Here is a 17,005-nt window from a genome sequence, read left to right on the forward strand (position 1 = left end):
ATTCTATATTTTTGTCAGCCAATCCCATGAAAAGACCAAAACCAACAAATAATTGATCCTGTTAACAAGTATTGTCTGTGTGGCCAAATCTGATATACGGCAGTTTATTCCTCTGTGCCAGAGACCTCCAGTGTCCAAAAACTATTAAAAACACGTTAATGAATCACACTGTTGCACTGGGTGACACATTTGTTCATTACCATGAACATGGGCACTGCAGTTTACTTTGAGTCAATCCCACATACGCAAATGTGTATGCATCCACAGCTGAAAATAGTCCTCAACAAATGTGCTCTTTACTCCTATTTAAGTAATGTTTGCTAATAACTACAGAGCCCAGCTGTTTTAGGAGATTACTGAACTTAAAAAAAAAAAAAAAAAAAAAAAAAATGAAGGTATGTATTTGGATCTTGTTTTTAAAGATTTATGTCTTCAGTAGGAGTGACTGTTGGTTGGGAAGTATTGAGGGACACACTAATTAATTATTGGCTCTGGCTTTTTATGAGATTTGTTGACAATAAGAAAAATATATAAGACCAACCTTACCCTTAAACTATTACTGTATACTGCTGCTTAGATAAATCTATGGCATCATATTTTATATTGCATGTGCGTAAAATCTTTACATGCACTTTATACAATGTAGTGCATATAAACAATATTTACCTCTGAATTGTATTGGAGTAGAAAGTAGCAGAAAATGGAAATACTCAAGGAAAGTACAAGTACTTCCAAATTTTAATACAGTACTTGAGTAAATGTACTTATCTGCTTTCCTCCACTAGTATTATATCAGTATCAGTCCACCCTCCGCTGTTTTAAGTCTCTCCAGAGTGCAGCAGTTTCTGTATTAGCAGAAGTCTCTGGTGTACACTTCCTCCAACCACACCTATTATAGCCCCCCTCTGAATGCAACATGCCCCAACTACATACAACACGTCATTACTAATCAGTATTCAGTTTTCATATTAAGCTCCTCAGCAGTCGCTGTCCTAGATAATATCCTATCTCGTGGCTTCAGTATACAGCATGCCTCGATTGTGTACCTTGAGGATAAAGTGTTTGCCCACAAGACATCCTTTTATAATATGCTTTTCTTTCAGCACTGTATGAGCTGCTGAGACGAAAGTATAAAGTTTTGGGGGGGGTTTTTCTGCCACATGTTGATTTTTTTTTCTTTGCCTTATATCTGTACATGTGTTCATGCTTGTCTGACGTCTGATGCTTGTGGCATGATGTGCAGGAGGACACCGGATCCATTAGAGAAACTAAATTGAATGTACCGGATTTCTGATCGTCGATTAGCATAATATACAGACAGGACGGACATATGGGGAAGCAGTCAATTATCCCTTCATTCAAGTGAATAATACAGAATTGCATCTCTCTGCCTCACCGGCTGCCTCCCCTCATTCTCTGTTTTGCTGGTTTCTGCCTTCTTTGATTTTCTCAGTCAGTGCTGTATATTACACTCCTGCTCTCTGTATTTGTCTCTCTTCAGCCCGGGGCGCTCTCCATCCTGCTATGACAATGAAATAGTGATGATGAACCATGTCTACAAGGAGCGCTTCCCCAAGGTCAGCCTTGAAATACATGAGTGCAAACTGTGCATCCATACACGCATCAAATACACACACAAACAATATGCATGCAGTCAGTGGCCACCTCTGCAAGTTACTTTGCTTGAAAGCAGAGCGAGTTTGGTTGGATAGTAAACGCAAGGGGTTGGATCCGTGGAGAACAAATAAAAAAGTCATCCGTCCATTTTTCTTGAAATTTCCTTTGCTCAAGAGATAGGTTTTGAGTTTGTTGGAAGATGTGCAGGTTTCTGCAGTCCTGATCTCCACTGGGATCCAATGCAAATGACTGCAAGAACAGAGAACAGTGTTGCCGCATGTTTGTTAGGATCTTTGTGAGAGGAGGCCTCCAGGCGAACAGTAGATCAGACAGTTCTTGCAAGAGCGAAAAGGTTTCACCATAGCCTGGGAAGTAGACAGGTGCCAGTACAGTCTTCGCTTTGTAGACTAACATCAGGGACTTGAATCTGATGTAAGCCACAACAGGAAGCTAATGTAGGGAGCGTAGCAGTGGGGTGTTTGGGCAAGGTGAAGGTCAGAAAGGCTGCTGCATTTTCAATCAGTTGGAGGGATAGGACCACCTGCAAAATGATATAAGCAAGCAAGATATCACTGTTGGATAATCTGGAGATGTCTAATGCCTGGAGCAACACTAGGGTAGTATCCTGGGATACATATATGTTATGCTGATGTTCTGTAGGATAAACCTGAAGAAAAAAGCCACAATCATCATATGGTCTGAGAACAACAGCCGATCATTCACAAAGTATTCAACGAGGAGCAGCTCAGGCAGCAATGTTATCCCAGCATGCAGACACTCAGGAGTCACAACACTACATGAGTCAGAATATAAGCGGTAACGGAGGCGCCCCAGTAGCCTAATTGTTAGGGTGCATACCACAAAACTGCAACGTCCATGTTTTGTCATACTCCTCTCTCTCCAATGTTTCCTACCTTTGGGAGGGAAAAAATAAAAAATAAAATAAAATAAATAAATATATATAGATATATAAAGCGACGACATGACCAGGAAATCTGGTCTAGGGGAAGAAGTAGCTCTGGACCTTGGAGGACAGGTACCAATGGTGCCCTTTTTACTTAAATTCTTCAAAGCCTGAATTCATTAAAGTCCAAAAAATGTTCCACTTGGATCTTGGGATCACACAGGCCCTGAAGATGTTTGTGGCAGCACATTACATGTTGCAAATATTACCTATGACCTTATCCCAAAGGTATTCTACCAGACATTGTTCAGGCTGTTAAAATGAAAAAGTAACTGCTGGATGTGTAAATAAACAACTGTTTGCTAACAAGTTTGCCATATCAACTTAAAAGGTGATGATACGTCAGTGTTATGTTCAGCGCTGCCCCCAAGTGGCCAAAAAAATCAGTTATTGTAGGTTTAAATGACCTTTGAAGGTTTTGTCCCATCTGAGACAGTACATGTTCAGATGTTTAAGTCCGGTTTGATGAAAGAATGGATGATGTCATTATTACGCAAAGACTACTTAGTATCTCAGTCAAAAGCAGTTGAGTCACATAGAGTCACATCTCTTGTCGTGCGTTAGTTGACAGCCGTAGCACACACCGAACACGCCATACAGACAGAAGAAGTAGTCAAGGTGTTGTAGCCAGGATACACCAGCATGACAACATGATAGTAACTGACTGTTAACCACCGTCTTGTATTCAATTAGGCCACAGCTCAGATGGAGGAGAGGCTGGCAGAGTTCATCCACAACTACTCCCCAGAGAGTGTTCTGCCACTGGCCGATGGGGTCCTCAGCTTCATCCACCACCAGGTAGCGGAGCTGTCCAGGGACTGCCTGACCAAATCACGCGAGGGCCTCATTACGAGCGTCTACTTCTGTGAATTGCAGGAGAACCTGGAGAAGCTGCTCAATGACGTGAGTTGTGACTAGTGGTGGAGAGTAAATACATTTACTCAAGTATTGTACTTAATTACAATTTTGAGGTATTTGTACTTTATTTATTCTATTTCCATTTTATACAATTTTATGCAGCTTTATATTTTTACTTCACTACATTTCAGAGGGAAATATTGTACTTTCTACTCCATTTATCTGACATGTACTAGTTACTTTTCAGATTAAGATTTTACACAGAAAACCTAGGACATACATTATAACGCAAACTTTGGAGAGCTACAACATTAAAATGCTAATGCTAATAATAATGGAATAATAGTCTGAAAGTTTGATATATAATACAGTGACATTGGCAGGGGCCATTCTACTGAGTACTTTTACTTTTGATGCTTTAATCTGTCTCTCTTATCTATCTGTCTCTCTTTCTGTCTCTCCCTCGCTATCAGGCTTATGAGCGCTCAGAGAGTTCGGAGCTCACCTTCGTCATTGAGCTGGTGAAAAAGCTCTTCATCATCATATCTCGTCCAGCCAGGCTCCTCGAGTGTTTGGTGAGTTCCTCAGTCTGTTTTGTTAAACATTTCCTCAGAGATAGTTGACACACACTGATACGGATTCACCAAGCATTTATTGAATCAAGTAACAAGCTCTTTTTGTTTCTTAGGGTTTTTTTGTTTTTTGTTTTTTACATTCTGAGCGCTTTCTTCTACTTCTGCTGGGAAAGACTCCTGTCCTCCCACATGGAGACGGGTCGACTCCTTCACACTGAAATGGCATTAAAGAATGAGCAGAAGTGGGTCAGGCTGTCTACTGTTCAGTCTGAAGTGATGAAACACAGGTTTTCTAAGTGTTTCACAGCTGGAAGCTGTGCTGTCACTCATCCATGTTGTTTGGTGGGGGCACAGGGATATAAGATTTATTTATGGACTCATAAAAGAAATGTACTCTCTATAAAAACATACTTGCATGTAATCTCACTAAAAACAGAGGCAAGGTGTGCCCACATATCTGTCTTAGATCTTTACAGTATAGAAATCAAAAAGCTTCAATTATAGCAAATTAGCAACACCAATATAGACCCAATGCCATTACCCACCTTCCCCTCGTGCCCTATGCCTTTAACCCCATGGCTGCAGAGAAGAAAGAATGAATAAGTCAGTTAAAATAAAATTGAGAATATGATCACAATATTATCATACCCAGGGAAGATTTCTCATTCATTAACAAAAATTTTAAACCTTACAAAACAGGGTACATACGGTGGATATCCAATATGTCACAGTAATGTTTCACATCTCTACACGCTTATCGCCGTAGGATATATTTCCAACTCAAATATTCTTTCCCCCTCCAGCACTTGCCGGTCTTCTCAGCAGCACATTGAATCAGCTGGGAGACAGAGCCGTGTCCTTGGCATGTTGATACATACAGTACATAACTCACTTCAACTTACTAATAACAAGCCTCTCTGTATACACTGGAGGCTTAGCCATACATGGATATTGCCTCACAGATTGATGGCCTCACATGTTCTTCATTGGTGTGGTCGCTCCTCCAAACCCTCCCGGCTCATCTTTCCGTTGCCACGGCGACCATCAGAAGAGGTCGATAAGGTCAGGCAGGATGTGGAGGGGACTTAAGATCCTCATGGCCCTTATGTTAGAGAGGAGAAGACACACACACACACACACACACACACACACACACACACAGAAAATGTTGTCCACGGCCATTGAGTTTGTTTAGCATTCAAGTCAGTTGCGAGGTCTGATTTGGTGAAAATGTCACACAGTCAGTAGGCTGTTAGCTGCAAGAACATTATCCTGGAGCCGAGCAAGCTATCAGAGAGGCAGGTTAATTCCCCCTCTCCGCACTCTCTATTTTTTTTTCTCTGGTCGAGGGGAGCAGATATGAGAGAGCAGGGGAGGAAGGAAATGATCCCGGCTGCCCCAGGCTCTGCTTTCTAATCAAAATGTTATTCCACCAACAGGAATGAAACTGAATCCCACAGGACACCACAAAAGGCTGTTTCATTGGAAAAAGGATGTTTCAAGAAAGCACTTTAAAGTTTGGAGGTGTATTAACACTGATTGTGTTTGTTTGACAGCCCCATAGTGGTGTTTTGGTCATAAATTTGCAGCATTTTAAACATTTTAGTTTTGTGATTACAAGTTGGGCACAGTTGGAATTAGTTTGATGCATGTATGTGGTGTGACACAATATAACATCGGTTCAGTTAGCTGTTATCACATCCCTTTGTTACTGCTAACTAGGAAGTTAGTCATCATGGTTTGTTACCCAGCTGTAGGGCTGGAAATATAATCAATATTGTGATATACTGTGATACATTCTCTAGTAATATGTTATCAATACATTGGCACCAATCATAGCCCGACCGATATCAATATTTATTTTAAAAAATCTGATAACAGTATATTGGCCAATAAACATAAACAAACAATCTTGATACGGATCCCTTAGAATTTATTTATTTATTTAAATAATGACCAATATACATAATAAGCGACATTTTTGCATTGTCAGTTCTCTCTGGTGGACAAACTATATCATGTCATTATGTCACATATCGGCAGACATATATACCAATACTGATATATCTGCATTAAGCTAATATCTGCCTGGCCAATTTATTGATCTAACGCTCCAGCACCAATATCATGAACATTATATTGTGATGCTGAGCCAGAGGCCGTTTTATTCTTTTCCTGCAGACGTTCAAACTCTGAACTGTTCTGCTTTCTGGCATTTGAACCTTTTGGAAGTTTAGCATTAATTAGTGGTTTTATATAATGCTGTGAAACTGAAAGCTGATCAATGCATAGGACAGGCAATAAATACAGTAAGAGCTGATATGGTTAGTAGATTAATTGATTTGGCAATCGACATAAAATTAAGTTTCTGTAATTGATCAATCTTTTAAGTTATTTTTTAAGCAAAAATTATCTTCAACTGTGGCAGTTTAAGCTTTATGGTGGAATTGTAGCTTTCTTTGGCATTTAAATTTTTTTCTCCTCCAATAATTCAGGAGTTCAACCCTGAAGAGTTTTACCATCTGCTGGAGGCAGCGGAGGACCATGCCAAGCAGGGACAACTGATGAAGGCAGACATCCCTCGATACATCATCGGCCAGTTAGGGCTGACCAGAGACCCACTGGAGGGTAAGAGAGAGTTTTTCATTTGTTGCAATGCTTTCTGTTAGACATTGTCTGGTTCCTTGGAGACAAAGAAAACTCGACTGATATTTATAGACTGAGGAATTAACAGTGGTCTTGTGTTGAATTCAAAAAAACACTTAAAGGAATAGTTCGACATTTTGGGAAATACACTTTGTTTACAAGAGTTAAATGAGAAGATTGATCTCATGTCTGTGTGTAAAAAGTGGGGTCTGCGATTTTAATCACGTCTTTTGTCAAATTAAGTGAATATCTCCTCATGGGCCGCTAGCTGTCCATTCAGTGTGTGCGCTGGAAAAAAAATCCGGTGTTTGTACACAGCCCTGGCTCTGTAAATGGGAAAGGTGTCTGGGACCGGGCCACACAACACTATTCTAGCCATGATTTGCGTGTCAGTTAACGTTAAATTACTTGCCTGCGGACATTCAGCTTACTTTCTAGTTTGCTGTTGTTGTGATGTTTGCTATAGCAGCAGGAGAGTTGTGAGTATCGCTGTCTGGAGCTGCTGTGCTGGCTCTGAGAAACCGTCTCGTCCTCTCTACATGTTAGCTTCCCAGCAGCAACTGTTGCTAACCCACCACCTAGCTAGTTAGTTACATTACTTGCTGTGTCGTTGTTCGCTCTATATCACGGTGATTCATTTAGCTTAGCATAAAGACTGAAAGCAGTGGGAAACAGCTTGCTTGGCTCAAAGTGAAAAAATATGACCACCAACACCTCCAAAGCTCTCTAATTACAAGTTGTATCTTGTTTACTGTTTGTGTATTGATCAAACAATGTAAGAACGGCAGTTTCTGGTTTTTGGGGGAGTTATGTGCTGTACCTATTTCCTGACGAACAATGGTGAGAAGCAGTGAGTTTCTTGAGTCTTGCTGTCACAGTGAGGTCACCTGAACACAGCTTACTTGCTGTTTGTCAAGAAATAGTTACACCCAGTAACTTCCTCTAAAACCACAGCTTGTTGTTTTTACAATAACGTGTTAATTAGTGAGCTTTAGAGGTGCTAGTACACAGAGCCAGGCTAGCTGTTTCCTCATGCTCCCAGTTTTTGAGCTAAGCTAAGCTAATCACTTTCTGGCTGTAGCTCCATACTTAATGGACAGATATGAGATCAATCTTTTCATTTGACTCTCAGCAAGACAGCAAATAAGCTTATTTCCCAAAATGTCAAACTATTTCTTTAAGCTCCTTTAAGGTAGATACTCTAGATTGTCCCGCTTATCAACCCGATCAGCAGTTGGAGCAGCAACAGTGACTGTGAGACACAGCTCATGGAGGGAATTAAGGAACTTTAAAACCCTTAGTGCACACAGATATGATACATACATTTTTAGATTCAGTATAACTTACTCTTCCCAAGGATATCATTATCTCCGATGTCCATCGTGAATGAACGTCCACAAATCCGCTTAGAAATCATAGAAAAAAGACGGTCCTTATATCTCTTGCCTGAGAATCATCATGTTTCCTTCAGTACCAAAGTAATCCAGTGATAGTTGTCTGTACATGCAGATGGGGGAGGGGTCAGACTTTGAAAACCCCTGCTCTAACCTATCAATCAGCTTTTCTAGATGTTATGCACGATGATGTAGGAGATGTAGAGTTTGGACTGGCTGGATCATTAGCTGGCTGGTGGTGCGGTGACATCACTGTCTTTCATTAATCATCATGGCTCAAACTCTAATTCATATCAGCTCAGCTGCTCCCAGGCTAATCCATCAAGAGCTGTTCATTAGCTGATGGGTTAAATGACCCAGAATGACTCTTCACAATAAACTGCTGCAGTTTTATTTCTGAATTCATGAAAAATATAGGCCTAAAATATAGGCCTGCTAGGTCTTTCTCAGTTAATCTCTGCTAACAATGTGCCACTTGATATCTTGATCTTACACTTTCTTTTGCACCTTCATTGTCATGCATAGACACACATGCACACCCACGTAGCTGCTTGCACGTCCACACTTTCACACTTTCTTATTTCTTTTATTGATTCCTCATAGAGACAAGATCAGTTGTTTTCAGCGTCTAACAGAAAACGACAGAATACAGGATTGTCAGCTCAGTGACTTTCATTTTACATGATGTAAATATCTACAGAGCAGCTTTGTAAACGCTTTGCAAAATTAATTATCATTCAATTATTTCCCTGCTTTAACAAAACAATGCTATAATCAGTGCATTCTAGCAGCTGTCACATACAAGAGTGGAAGAACACTGAAAATTAGCTGCCAGTTCTGCTCAAGGATGGAGGAAGTACAAAGTAAGAGGGAGGGAGAGCTGAAGGAGAAAAGAAAATTTAATGGAAGAAGCTATTTTAACTCTCATGTTTTTCTTTCTGTGATCTGACGCACCCTTTAGCTGTTTTGAAACTTGAATAGCTGTTTTGTTAAAGATGTCTGAGCAGCTGCAAATTTTTTATCTGCTCACAGCAGTGTGGGAGGCCTGGTGTTTTAAACATGGAAAATTGTCTCTTTTCATTTTGACACTAGGTTCGCTTGTTAACTAACACGTTTCTCAACAGAAATCGTGAGCCTTGACAGCTATGACAGTGAGGGTCCACATACTCCAGAGACCGATGACTCAGCAGAGGTGAAGAACAAATAAACACATACCGATCTGTGTTTACATGCATTCACATACAGTATGACTACATATACACACCACCATTCAATCACACACACACACAGCTATCAAAATAATCAAAGAGACAATGGCATTTGAGCTTTTGAACATTTCATTTAAACAGCCTTTGTGTTTATTTATATTATATATAATTATTATATAATTTTAAAATGTTGAATGTGTCACCAGGGAAAGGGGAGAGCCATCAAGCCTCCGAGTGAAGAAGATTTTCAGAGCATCAAACTTATCAGCAACGGAGCTTATGGGTAAGCAATGGATGGAAACCTAATTTACCGCCAAATCAAATCAAGCTATATATATATATATATATATAAAAAGCAGTACATAAGTGGGCCCTATTTTTTCAAACTACTGTTTCCAAGGTCAACAATCAAAATTCACGCTTAATATCATATAGTGCTTTTCATGCAAGATTCAAATACAGTGTTTCATGAAGAACTGATAAATAAAAGATGCAACAGAATAGTGGAAACTGGAATAAAACGACCATAATAATACTATTACTACTACTGCAACACTTTCATAATAATGAAAGTGAAAGAAACCAGTCTAAAACATTGGTACAGAATTCTGTAGAGTCAGTGGTAATGTAACGTACACAACACACTAAAAAATGAAAACTCACCAATATGTCTCTTGAACTACTGTATGTTAAACCATAGCTAAAAAGGTATGTTGTAAAATATTGTTGTCAAATGTCAACTAATTCTCAGAGCTATGCTATTTATTGTTTAGTAGATAAACACAGATTTTTGGACAATGCACAAAGACTTACTTCACTATTTACATGTGAAACAAGCCTGTTACTTGGAGAAAGTACGGAACCCCCTAAAGGTCATGGGTAACGCAAAACATATTGCGAGGGAACGCAAAATATTTCAAGGTAAGTCAAAATTCATTGTGAGGGAATGCAAAAGTAGTCCTCAAAAACATTAACCTTTAGGGTGCTCCATAAGAAAGCCTAGTAGATGAGGAAAAAAGACAGTTATCAGGTTAAACTTTCTTTTCTTTATTCTGCCATTTGCTGCACAAATTATTTGAAAATTTGCACATACTGTATACAAATTTTACCTGAAATTATATAGATGTGTATATAATGTTATGATTGATTTGATGTGATTGTTTTCTTTGGGGTTTTGATTTTGTTTATGTGTTACCGGAGGACGTCTTGTTATATTTTTCATGTTTGAGATATAGTAGTGTCTTGTAACCCCATGTGGGATGGACCATTTATTTGGCTTGACACAGAAATAAAACCTAAATAACTAACTCATACAGACACTAAAAGCTTTCCCGTCCTTTATCTTGGCCCAGAGATTAATTAAAGCACCAACATCCAAAGGGATTTTGAGGGGAAACGTTTTTAAAAGGCATTTTCTTAACATGGATTCAGGCACTAGTCTGTTGAATGATTTTAAAGCCAATGACGTAAACTTAAAATGTACTCTACAACTAACAAGCAGTCAGTAGGGATTTTAAAACAATAAATGTGGCCTCCTCATGTTGTTGCATTTTAAAAGATTTTCAGTTTATCAACAGCTGGCTTGGGTAGATCAGAAATGAAGCCTGCATTATTCCCCCATTATCTGCCCATGTAAAAGGATATTTCTGAGGTAGGCTTCAAAAATTCGGTCCTGAATTTAAAAAAACTCAGAGGTTACTAGCTTGGGGCTTTGTGCCTGATTTTTTTAAGTCTTAATATCCACTTTAATATCCACTGTATGAAATTCATGTCTAAAAGCAGATGAAAATCCTTTCTATTCTTAGTTATTCCCATACAATACACTTGATAATGATCTCACCACTGTTTCACCCAGCTGACTTTCCTCCATACCTCATCTTGGCACCACCAGTCCTTCCAGTTTTCACTCTTGGCTCTTCTATCTCACCTTCTCTCCAGCGCTGTCTACCTGGTGCGCCACAGGGAGACACGTCAGCGTTTTGCCATGAAGAAGATCAACAAGCAGAATCTGATCCTAAGGAACCAGATCGAGCAGGCGTTCGTAGAGAGGGACATCCTCACCTTCGCAGAGAACCCGTTTGTCGTCTCCATGTTCTGCTCCTTTGAAACACGGAGACATCTGTGCATGGTCATGGAATATGTTGAGGGTAAGGGAATCGGATTTGGTTTTGTTGGCACACTACTTGCAGGCTTTTAGTACACTGAGGGGACTCAAATTGAAAAGACGTTTATGATTTCTGAGACCACTCTGAATGAGTGACTTGGTCTTTTCTCGTTCCGTTTGCCCTTTCTTTTTCTTTGTCAGGTGTCTAAGGGAAAGTTGGATCAGGTTTCTATCAGGTTTGTTAAATAACAGCAACACTTAAGCCTTTTCTCCCTCGCCCCTATTTCCTGACCTTGCACTTCTCTAACTTCTATAAGATGATCTTCTCCAAATCAGGACTCTTTTAAATCTGTGTGTTTCTTTTAAATCTTTTGTCTGGGCGCTATGGCCCTGACCTTACCAGTTTTAACTACTTTTGCCTGTAGTGATGGTGACCTTAAAGTGTAAGCTTACTCAGCTTTTGCACTTCATTTATTTAATTCAGGATAAAAGTGACATCTGAATAGCAAATGATGGTTTTGTCTGCTTAGATTTGGGAAATAAAAGTAATATAGTAGAGTTAGACTTACTTACATTTCCAGAAGGGCAGGTGAGACTCTTATTTCCCTACCACAGTGGTTCTTGACCATAAAAGTCAAACAATAGGGAAGATTCACACTGCTGCTCCAGCCCTACTCATCTTTCTCTCCAGTTGTGCTGAATTTACTGGAGGGCAGCTCAGGACAGTGTCGTGGCTCTGGTTACTGCAGCTCTTATGTTGGTGCACAGACTCACTGAGGCAGGAATGTAGTCGAGAATGACTCATGTATGATGGCACTGCGTAACGTGGTTTAGTGGGTGCAAAAGGTGGATTACAAGCCAAAAAAAGAACAGAAAAATAAAAATTAAAATGTTTATTCCCATTCATAAGCACAGGTACGTCACAAAAATAGGAAAACTATTATTATGAATCACATATTATGATGCTATTCTGCCTCATCAGAGGATCAAATTACATCTGCAGACTTTCTGTGCTTCAGTACCATTTGTCTGAACAATTTACATTCAACATTTCTCAAGCAAGAATAAATCCACTCACACTTTAACAATAATTTGTGGCCTTTCTGTGTTCCTAGGTGGTGATTGTGCCACTTTGCTGAAGAACATTGGGGCTCTGCCTGTGGAGCTGGCGAGGATGTACTTTGCAGAGACTGTTTTAGCTCTGGAATACCTGCACAACTATGGCATTGTCCATAGAGACCTCAAACCTGACAAGTGAGTATATGAATGATTTTTAACTATTAAATGACTATGTGTAATGTGAAAGGGGTTGCTCGTAGTGACAAACTTGACGAGAATTATCACCCAACTGCAAAGTTAGCAACGAGTTGGTGAATATAGTGGAGTAATTAGCTGCTAAAAAGCCAGATATTTTCCTCAGGAGTTGGTGGAGACCAAAAACAGAGCTAAAAGGAGAGTAAATATTGGACTTACATTAATCAGGTGGCCAGAAACACGACTTGCTAACAAGTTCATCATAACAAGTGTATAAGGTGATAATAGTTCATTGTTGGTGTTTTTGGTTTGTTCTGCTTCCCCAAGTGGCTAAAAATCAATTAATGCTGCTTTTAAATTCTTGTCTGGTGTCAAGGAAGACATACCAGTGACCATTGCTAAAAAAAATAAAGCTCAATTTAAATAGGATTCGAAAAATTGCAAGAATTTGATGTCGCTGTCACAGCTCAGGTAGTACTGGTAAAATTTTATATGTAGGTCTGGCAGATTTAATTACCACTTAGCCTCATGGCCATACCAGCTACTACAGGTCACAACATATCTGAATGCCTTGGTTGCCACTCAAGAAAAGGAGGCAGGCCTTACCTACAGTACAGCCCCGCTCAAGTGGTTGGTTTCAGTTAATTTAGGTTAGCAAATGGATGCAGACAGAAACTAAACCAAAATACTTAAGGGATGAAGATTATCAGTCTTTGTCCATCACGGCCTCAACGAAAAGTTGCTCTGTGCATTCATCTGCAGCACATCACTTTCATGTGTCCATATCTCCACTCTAGCCCTCGCCCCTGAGAATGGCATCCAGTCGAAAACAACAAATGACAACCTGTGACCATGAATTTCAAAATAACCACATACTCCATTATACATGGATTTTGGATGTGCCAGAATTTGAACTTAATAAAAGTCAAACTGCCTGTTTTCTCTCTTCCCATAGTCTACTGATCACCTCCATGGGACACATCAAGCTCACAGACTTTGGATTGTCGAAGATGGGTCTAATGAGCCTCACCACCAACCTGTATGAGGGACACATTGAGAAAGATGCCAGAGAGTTCCTGGATAAGCAGGTACAGTACCTGTAGCCTTGTAGCAGCATGTATGGAAGGTTTCTGGACATGTTGCAGTACTTTATCACCACATTATAAAAGAAGAAATGCTGCAGACAGATACATTTAATTAGCAGTTGTATGAATGAGGTGTGTGTAATGCTAAATTAGTGAAGATCGGATGTATGGTGGATGAGCAGGCGACTGGCATTCACAGCATCTTTTAGTCTTCTCCAGCCATGTGTGCCAACCTGCCAAGTCATCCGGCAAAATCAGTAATCTCCAAATAAAGACATTGCATTACAATGCTTCCTGTGTAGTCTGAATGAGTGACTCATTAATGCCCTCCATCTCCATCACAATCCCATTTTGCAATTATAGTTATTGTTTATGCTCTAAATTAAAGTGATAATCAGTCAGATTGGACCGTGTGTCCTTTAGCTCTTCTGGTTGGAGGAAGGCTGTTTGTCTGCCAGTAATCAACTCACATCTGCGGATGAAACAGATCAGGGCTTTGCTTTTTATGTTTCTAGTGGAGCTTCTGATTAGGAGATTGTTTCTCATTCACTCAATAATGATGTGCCTGTTCTGTAAGACAGCATGCACATGTGTAAACACTCGCGCAGCACACACGCACAGACACACTAACACATGCAAACATTTATTCTTCAGTTTCAAATCTCCTGAGCAGCATATATGTATGATTAATAGAATGAAACCTTGAACATGTCATCAGTGATGGGACATGTAAAAGTATTAAAGGGTTGGTTTGTCCAAATCACAAAGAAAAGAAAAGAACTCTTTCCCACTTCACCATAGGTGGAGCCATGCAAATTATTTCATTTTTATTTTCGGATGTTTTGAAATCTCTGCCACTGAGACTTCTGCCGCCATAGTAATTAAATTAATGAAATGTAATTTTTGGTGCTTAGAGCATTAAAAAATGACATTTGAAAGCTCAACAGTAGTGTCTCATTCCAGAAACGTCCCCAGTTACCTGAAAAGTCCACAGACCTTTCTGTGAACAGTTTGTACTGTTTTTAGTTACTCATCAGTCTAAATAATAATAACTGGATCTATATCTGCAAAGGTGCAAACAGCTCCTTTCAGCTTTGAATTCTCAGTGACAGAGATCTCAGATAAAACCAAAACTATCAGAGTGGCTAGATACCCCTGAGGGTAAGTGGGACAAATGTTTTTTTTTGGTGTGATTTAGATAAACTGACAATTAAAAAAACAACAGAAAATTCTAAATTCAAAAATGTGTTTTGCTTATTGTTACCTTTGGATGTTTGACCTTCACTGTGCAGAACTATGTATTTTTCTCCCATAGTATGAGCAGAGATCAGACACAAATTATTATACAACACAGATCATTTTTACATGCCCTCAACATGTCTGGAGGGGATCTTTTAAAGAATATTTGAGGAAAACGTCCAATTATGAATGCGCTGTAATTTGGACAAGTTGGATTTCATGACATCGAGTTTCCTGGATGCCAACAACTTAAGTTCTCCAACCCATCTTTCTCTCTCCATTCCCTTCTTTTCTTCCTCTGTCTGCCCTCGCTTCCACTTTTTCTCCATCGCTCAGGTATGTGGTACTCCAGAGTACATCGCTCCAGAGGTGATTCTTCGTCAGGGTTATGGAAAACCGGTGGATTGGTGGGCCATGGGCATCATCCTCTATGAGTTCCTGGTGGGCTGTGTGCCATTCTTTGGAGACACTCCGGAGCAGCTGTTTGGACAGGTCATCACAGGTAAGAAAATAGTATTAAACTTACGCTACTTTACTGTTTTTTTGAAGACACATTTTTAGTGATCAAAAGCAAACCACAAAAGCTGTACAGTATGTTTTCATTCATCTGGGTTATTGTCTTTCTTCATAGTAAGTGAAAACAGTAGAAAACAAATTGTATGTAGAGTTTTTAAGCCTTAAGATTTTGAATGCTGCTCCAGATAGAATAGTTTTCTTCCATGTTTAATATTTCTTTTTTCCCCGGTGACATTCAGGTATTACAGGCAATTTGCAGTAGTTTGGACTTGCCTATGATTTGTCATCTTGAAAACTACTTCAATAGGAGGCAATTGCTTTCTTCTTTGTTACGCTGACCTTTTTCTCTCTCTTTGTTGTCTCTGTTAGATGATATAGTTTGGCCAGAAGGTGATGACGCCTTGCCTGCAGATGCACAGGACCTCATCTCTGCCCTGTTGCAGACCAACCCTCTTGTGAGGTTGGGTACAGGTACTAACTTTTGCATTTCCTTGATATCGGAGCTCTGATCTGCACCCATTTTGCGTCGCTATTAGGAATGCATAGAGCCATTAATGAAAAGCATTCAGGCTTGCATACATTATGTTAAAAGACTGTCGATTAAGTCACACTGTGAAATGAACTCAGCATTCCATGAATACGACTTTATCCATCCATCCATTTTCTGCTGTTTAACGGGGCCGGGTCACAATAGCACCAGGCTAAGCAAGGTAGTCCAGACGTCCCTCTCCCCAGAAACGCCTTCCAGCTCCCATGCCCGATTATATATATAAATTACTTCCAGCATTGTTCCTGGTCCACCCTGGTTTGTCCTACCATTTGGTCCTACCCAGAAACCCTCCAAAGGGTGGCGCCCAGGAGGCATCCAGATCAAATGCCCAAATCACCTCAACTGGTTCCTTTCGACACAAAGGAGCAGCGGTTCTACTCCGAGCTCCCCCCAGATGTCTGAGCTCCTTGCCCTCTCTCTAAGGGTGAGGCCAGTCACCCTATGGAGGAAACTCATTTTGGCTGCTTTTATTTGCAATCTCATTCTTTCTGTCATTTCACAAAGCTCATGACCAAAGGTGAGGGTTGAAACGTAGATTGACTGTATATGACTTTTATTTATTTTTTAAACCTGTATGGCCAATGGGGGGCAGCACAACAGGCTATAAACACAACATTGACATAAAAACACCTTATAAAATGTTAGCAAACAGTAGATCAAATCCAGCAGACATGGAGCAGCATTAGCATTTATTTGAAGTCGTGTTTCTTGCCACTTGATGAATGTATTCCATTATTCACTCTCCTTTTAGCCACCAACTCCTGAAGGAAATATCTGGCTCTTTAGGAGCTAAGGGCTCTACTATATTTACCAGCTAGATGCTAACTTTGACTTTGGTGTTCAGTGATGGGCAGGTAGCGTACATTGGGTTTTTAGAGCATTTTCACTGGAAATAGCTGCCTGCTGCGTTTGAAAACGATGCTGATGAGAGCGGTGAAAGTGAACCAAAACAGTTGCGGTCGTTAAGGCTCAGAAAACCAAAACAATTAGCTGAA

The 17,005-nt window shown here is 39.9% G+C and overlaps 1 protein-coding gene across 6 annotated transcripts in view; it reads left to right on the plus strand.

Moving 5' to 3' along the window:
- Positions 1 to 17,005, plus strand: part of LOC122873493 (microtubule-associated serine/threonine-protein kinase 1-like) — a 71,689-nt gene that overhangs the window by 42,184 nt on the left and 12,500 nt on the right. For all 6 annotated transcript variants that reach the window (XM_044190239.1, XM_044190240.1, XM_044190242.1 and 3 more), the window contains 11 exons: positions 1,502 to 1,577; positions 3,275 to 3,484; positions 3,913 to 4,014; positions 6,510 to 6,642; positions 9,179 to 9,246; positions 9,469 to 9,545; positions 11,201 to 11,409; positions 12,482 to 12,620; positions 13,576 to 13,708; positions 15,281 to 15,446; positions 15,830 to 15,931. In XM_044190239.1, coding sequence (XP_044046174.1) covers positions 1,502 to 1,577; positions 3,275 to 3,484; positions 3,913 to 4,014; positions 6,510 to 6,642; positions 9,179 to 9,246; positions 9,469 to 9,545; positions 11,201 to 11,409; positions 12,482 to 12,620; positions 13,576 to 13,708; positions 15,281 to 15,446; positions 15,830 to 15,931 — 1,415 coding nt within the window. The remainder of the gene's footprint in view (positions 1 to 1,501; positions 1,578 to 3,274; positions 3,485 to 3,912; positions 4,015 to 6,509; positions 6,643 to 9,178; positions 9,247 to 9,468; positions 9,546 to 11,200; positions 11,410 to 12,481; positions 12,621 to 13,575; positions 13,709 to 15,280; positions 15,447 to 15,829; positions 15,932 to 17,005) is intronic.

This window comes from Siniperca chuatsi, linkage group LG3, assembly GCF_020085105.1.
Source record: "Siniperca chuatsi isolate FFG_IHB_CAS linkage group LG3, ASM2008510v1, whole genome shotgun sequence".
In the NCBI taxonomy this organism is placed as follows: domain Eukaryota; kingdom Metazoa; phylum Chordata; class Actinopteri; order Centrarchiformes; family Sinipercidae; genus Siniperca; species Siniperca chuatsi.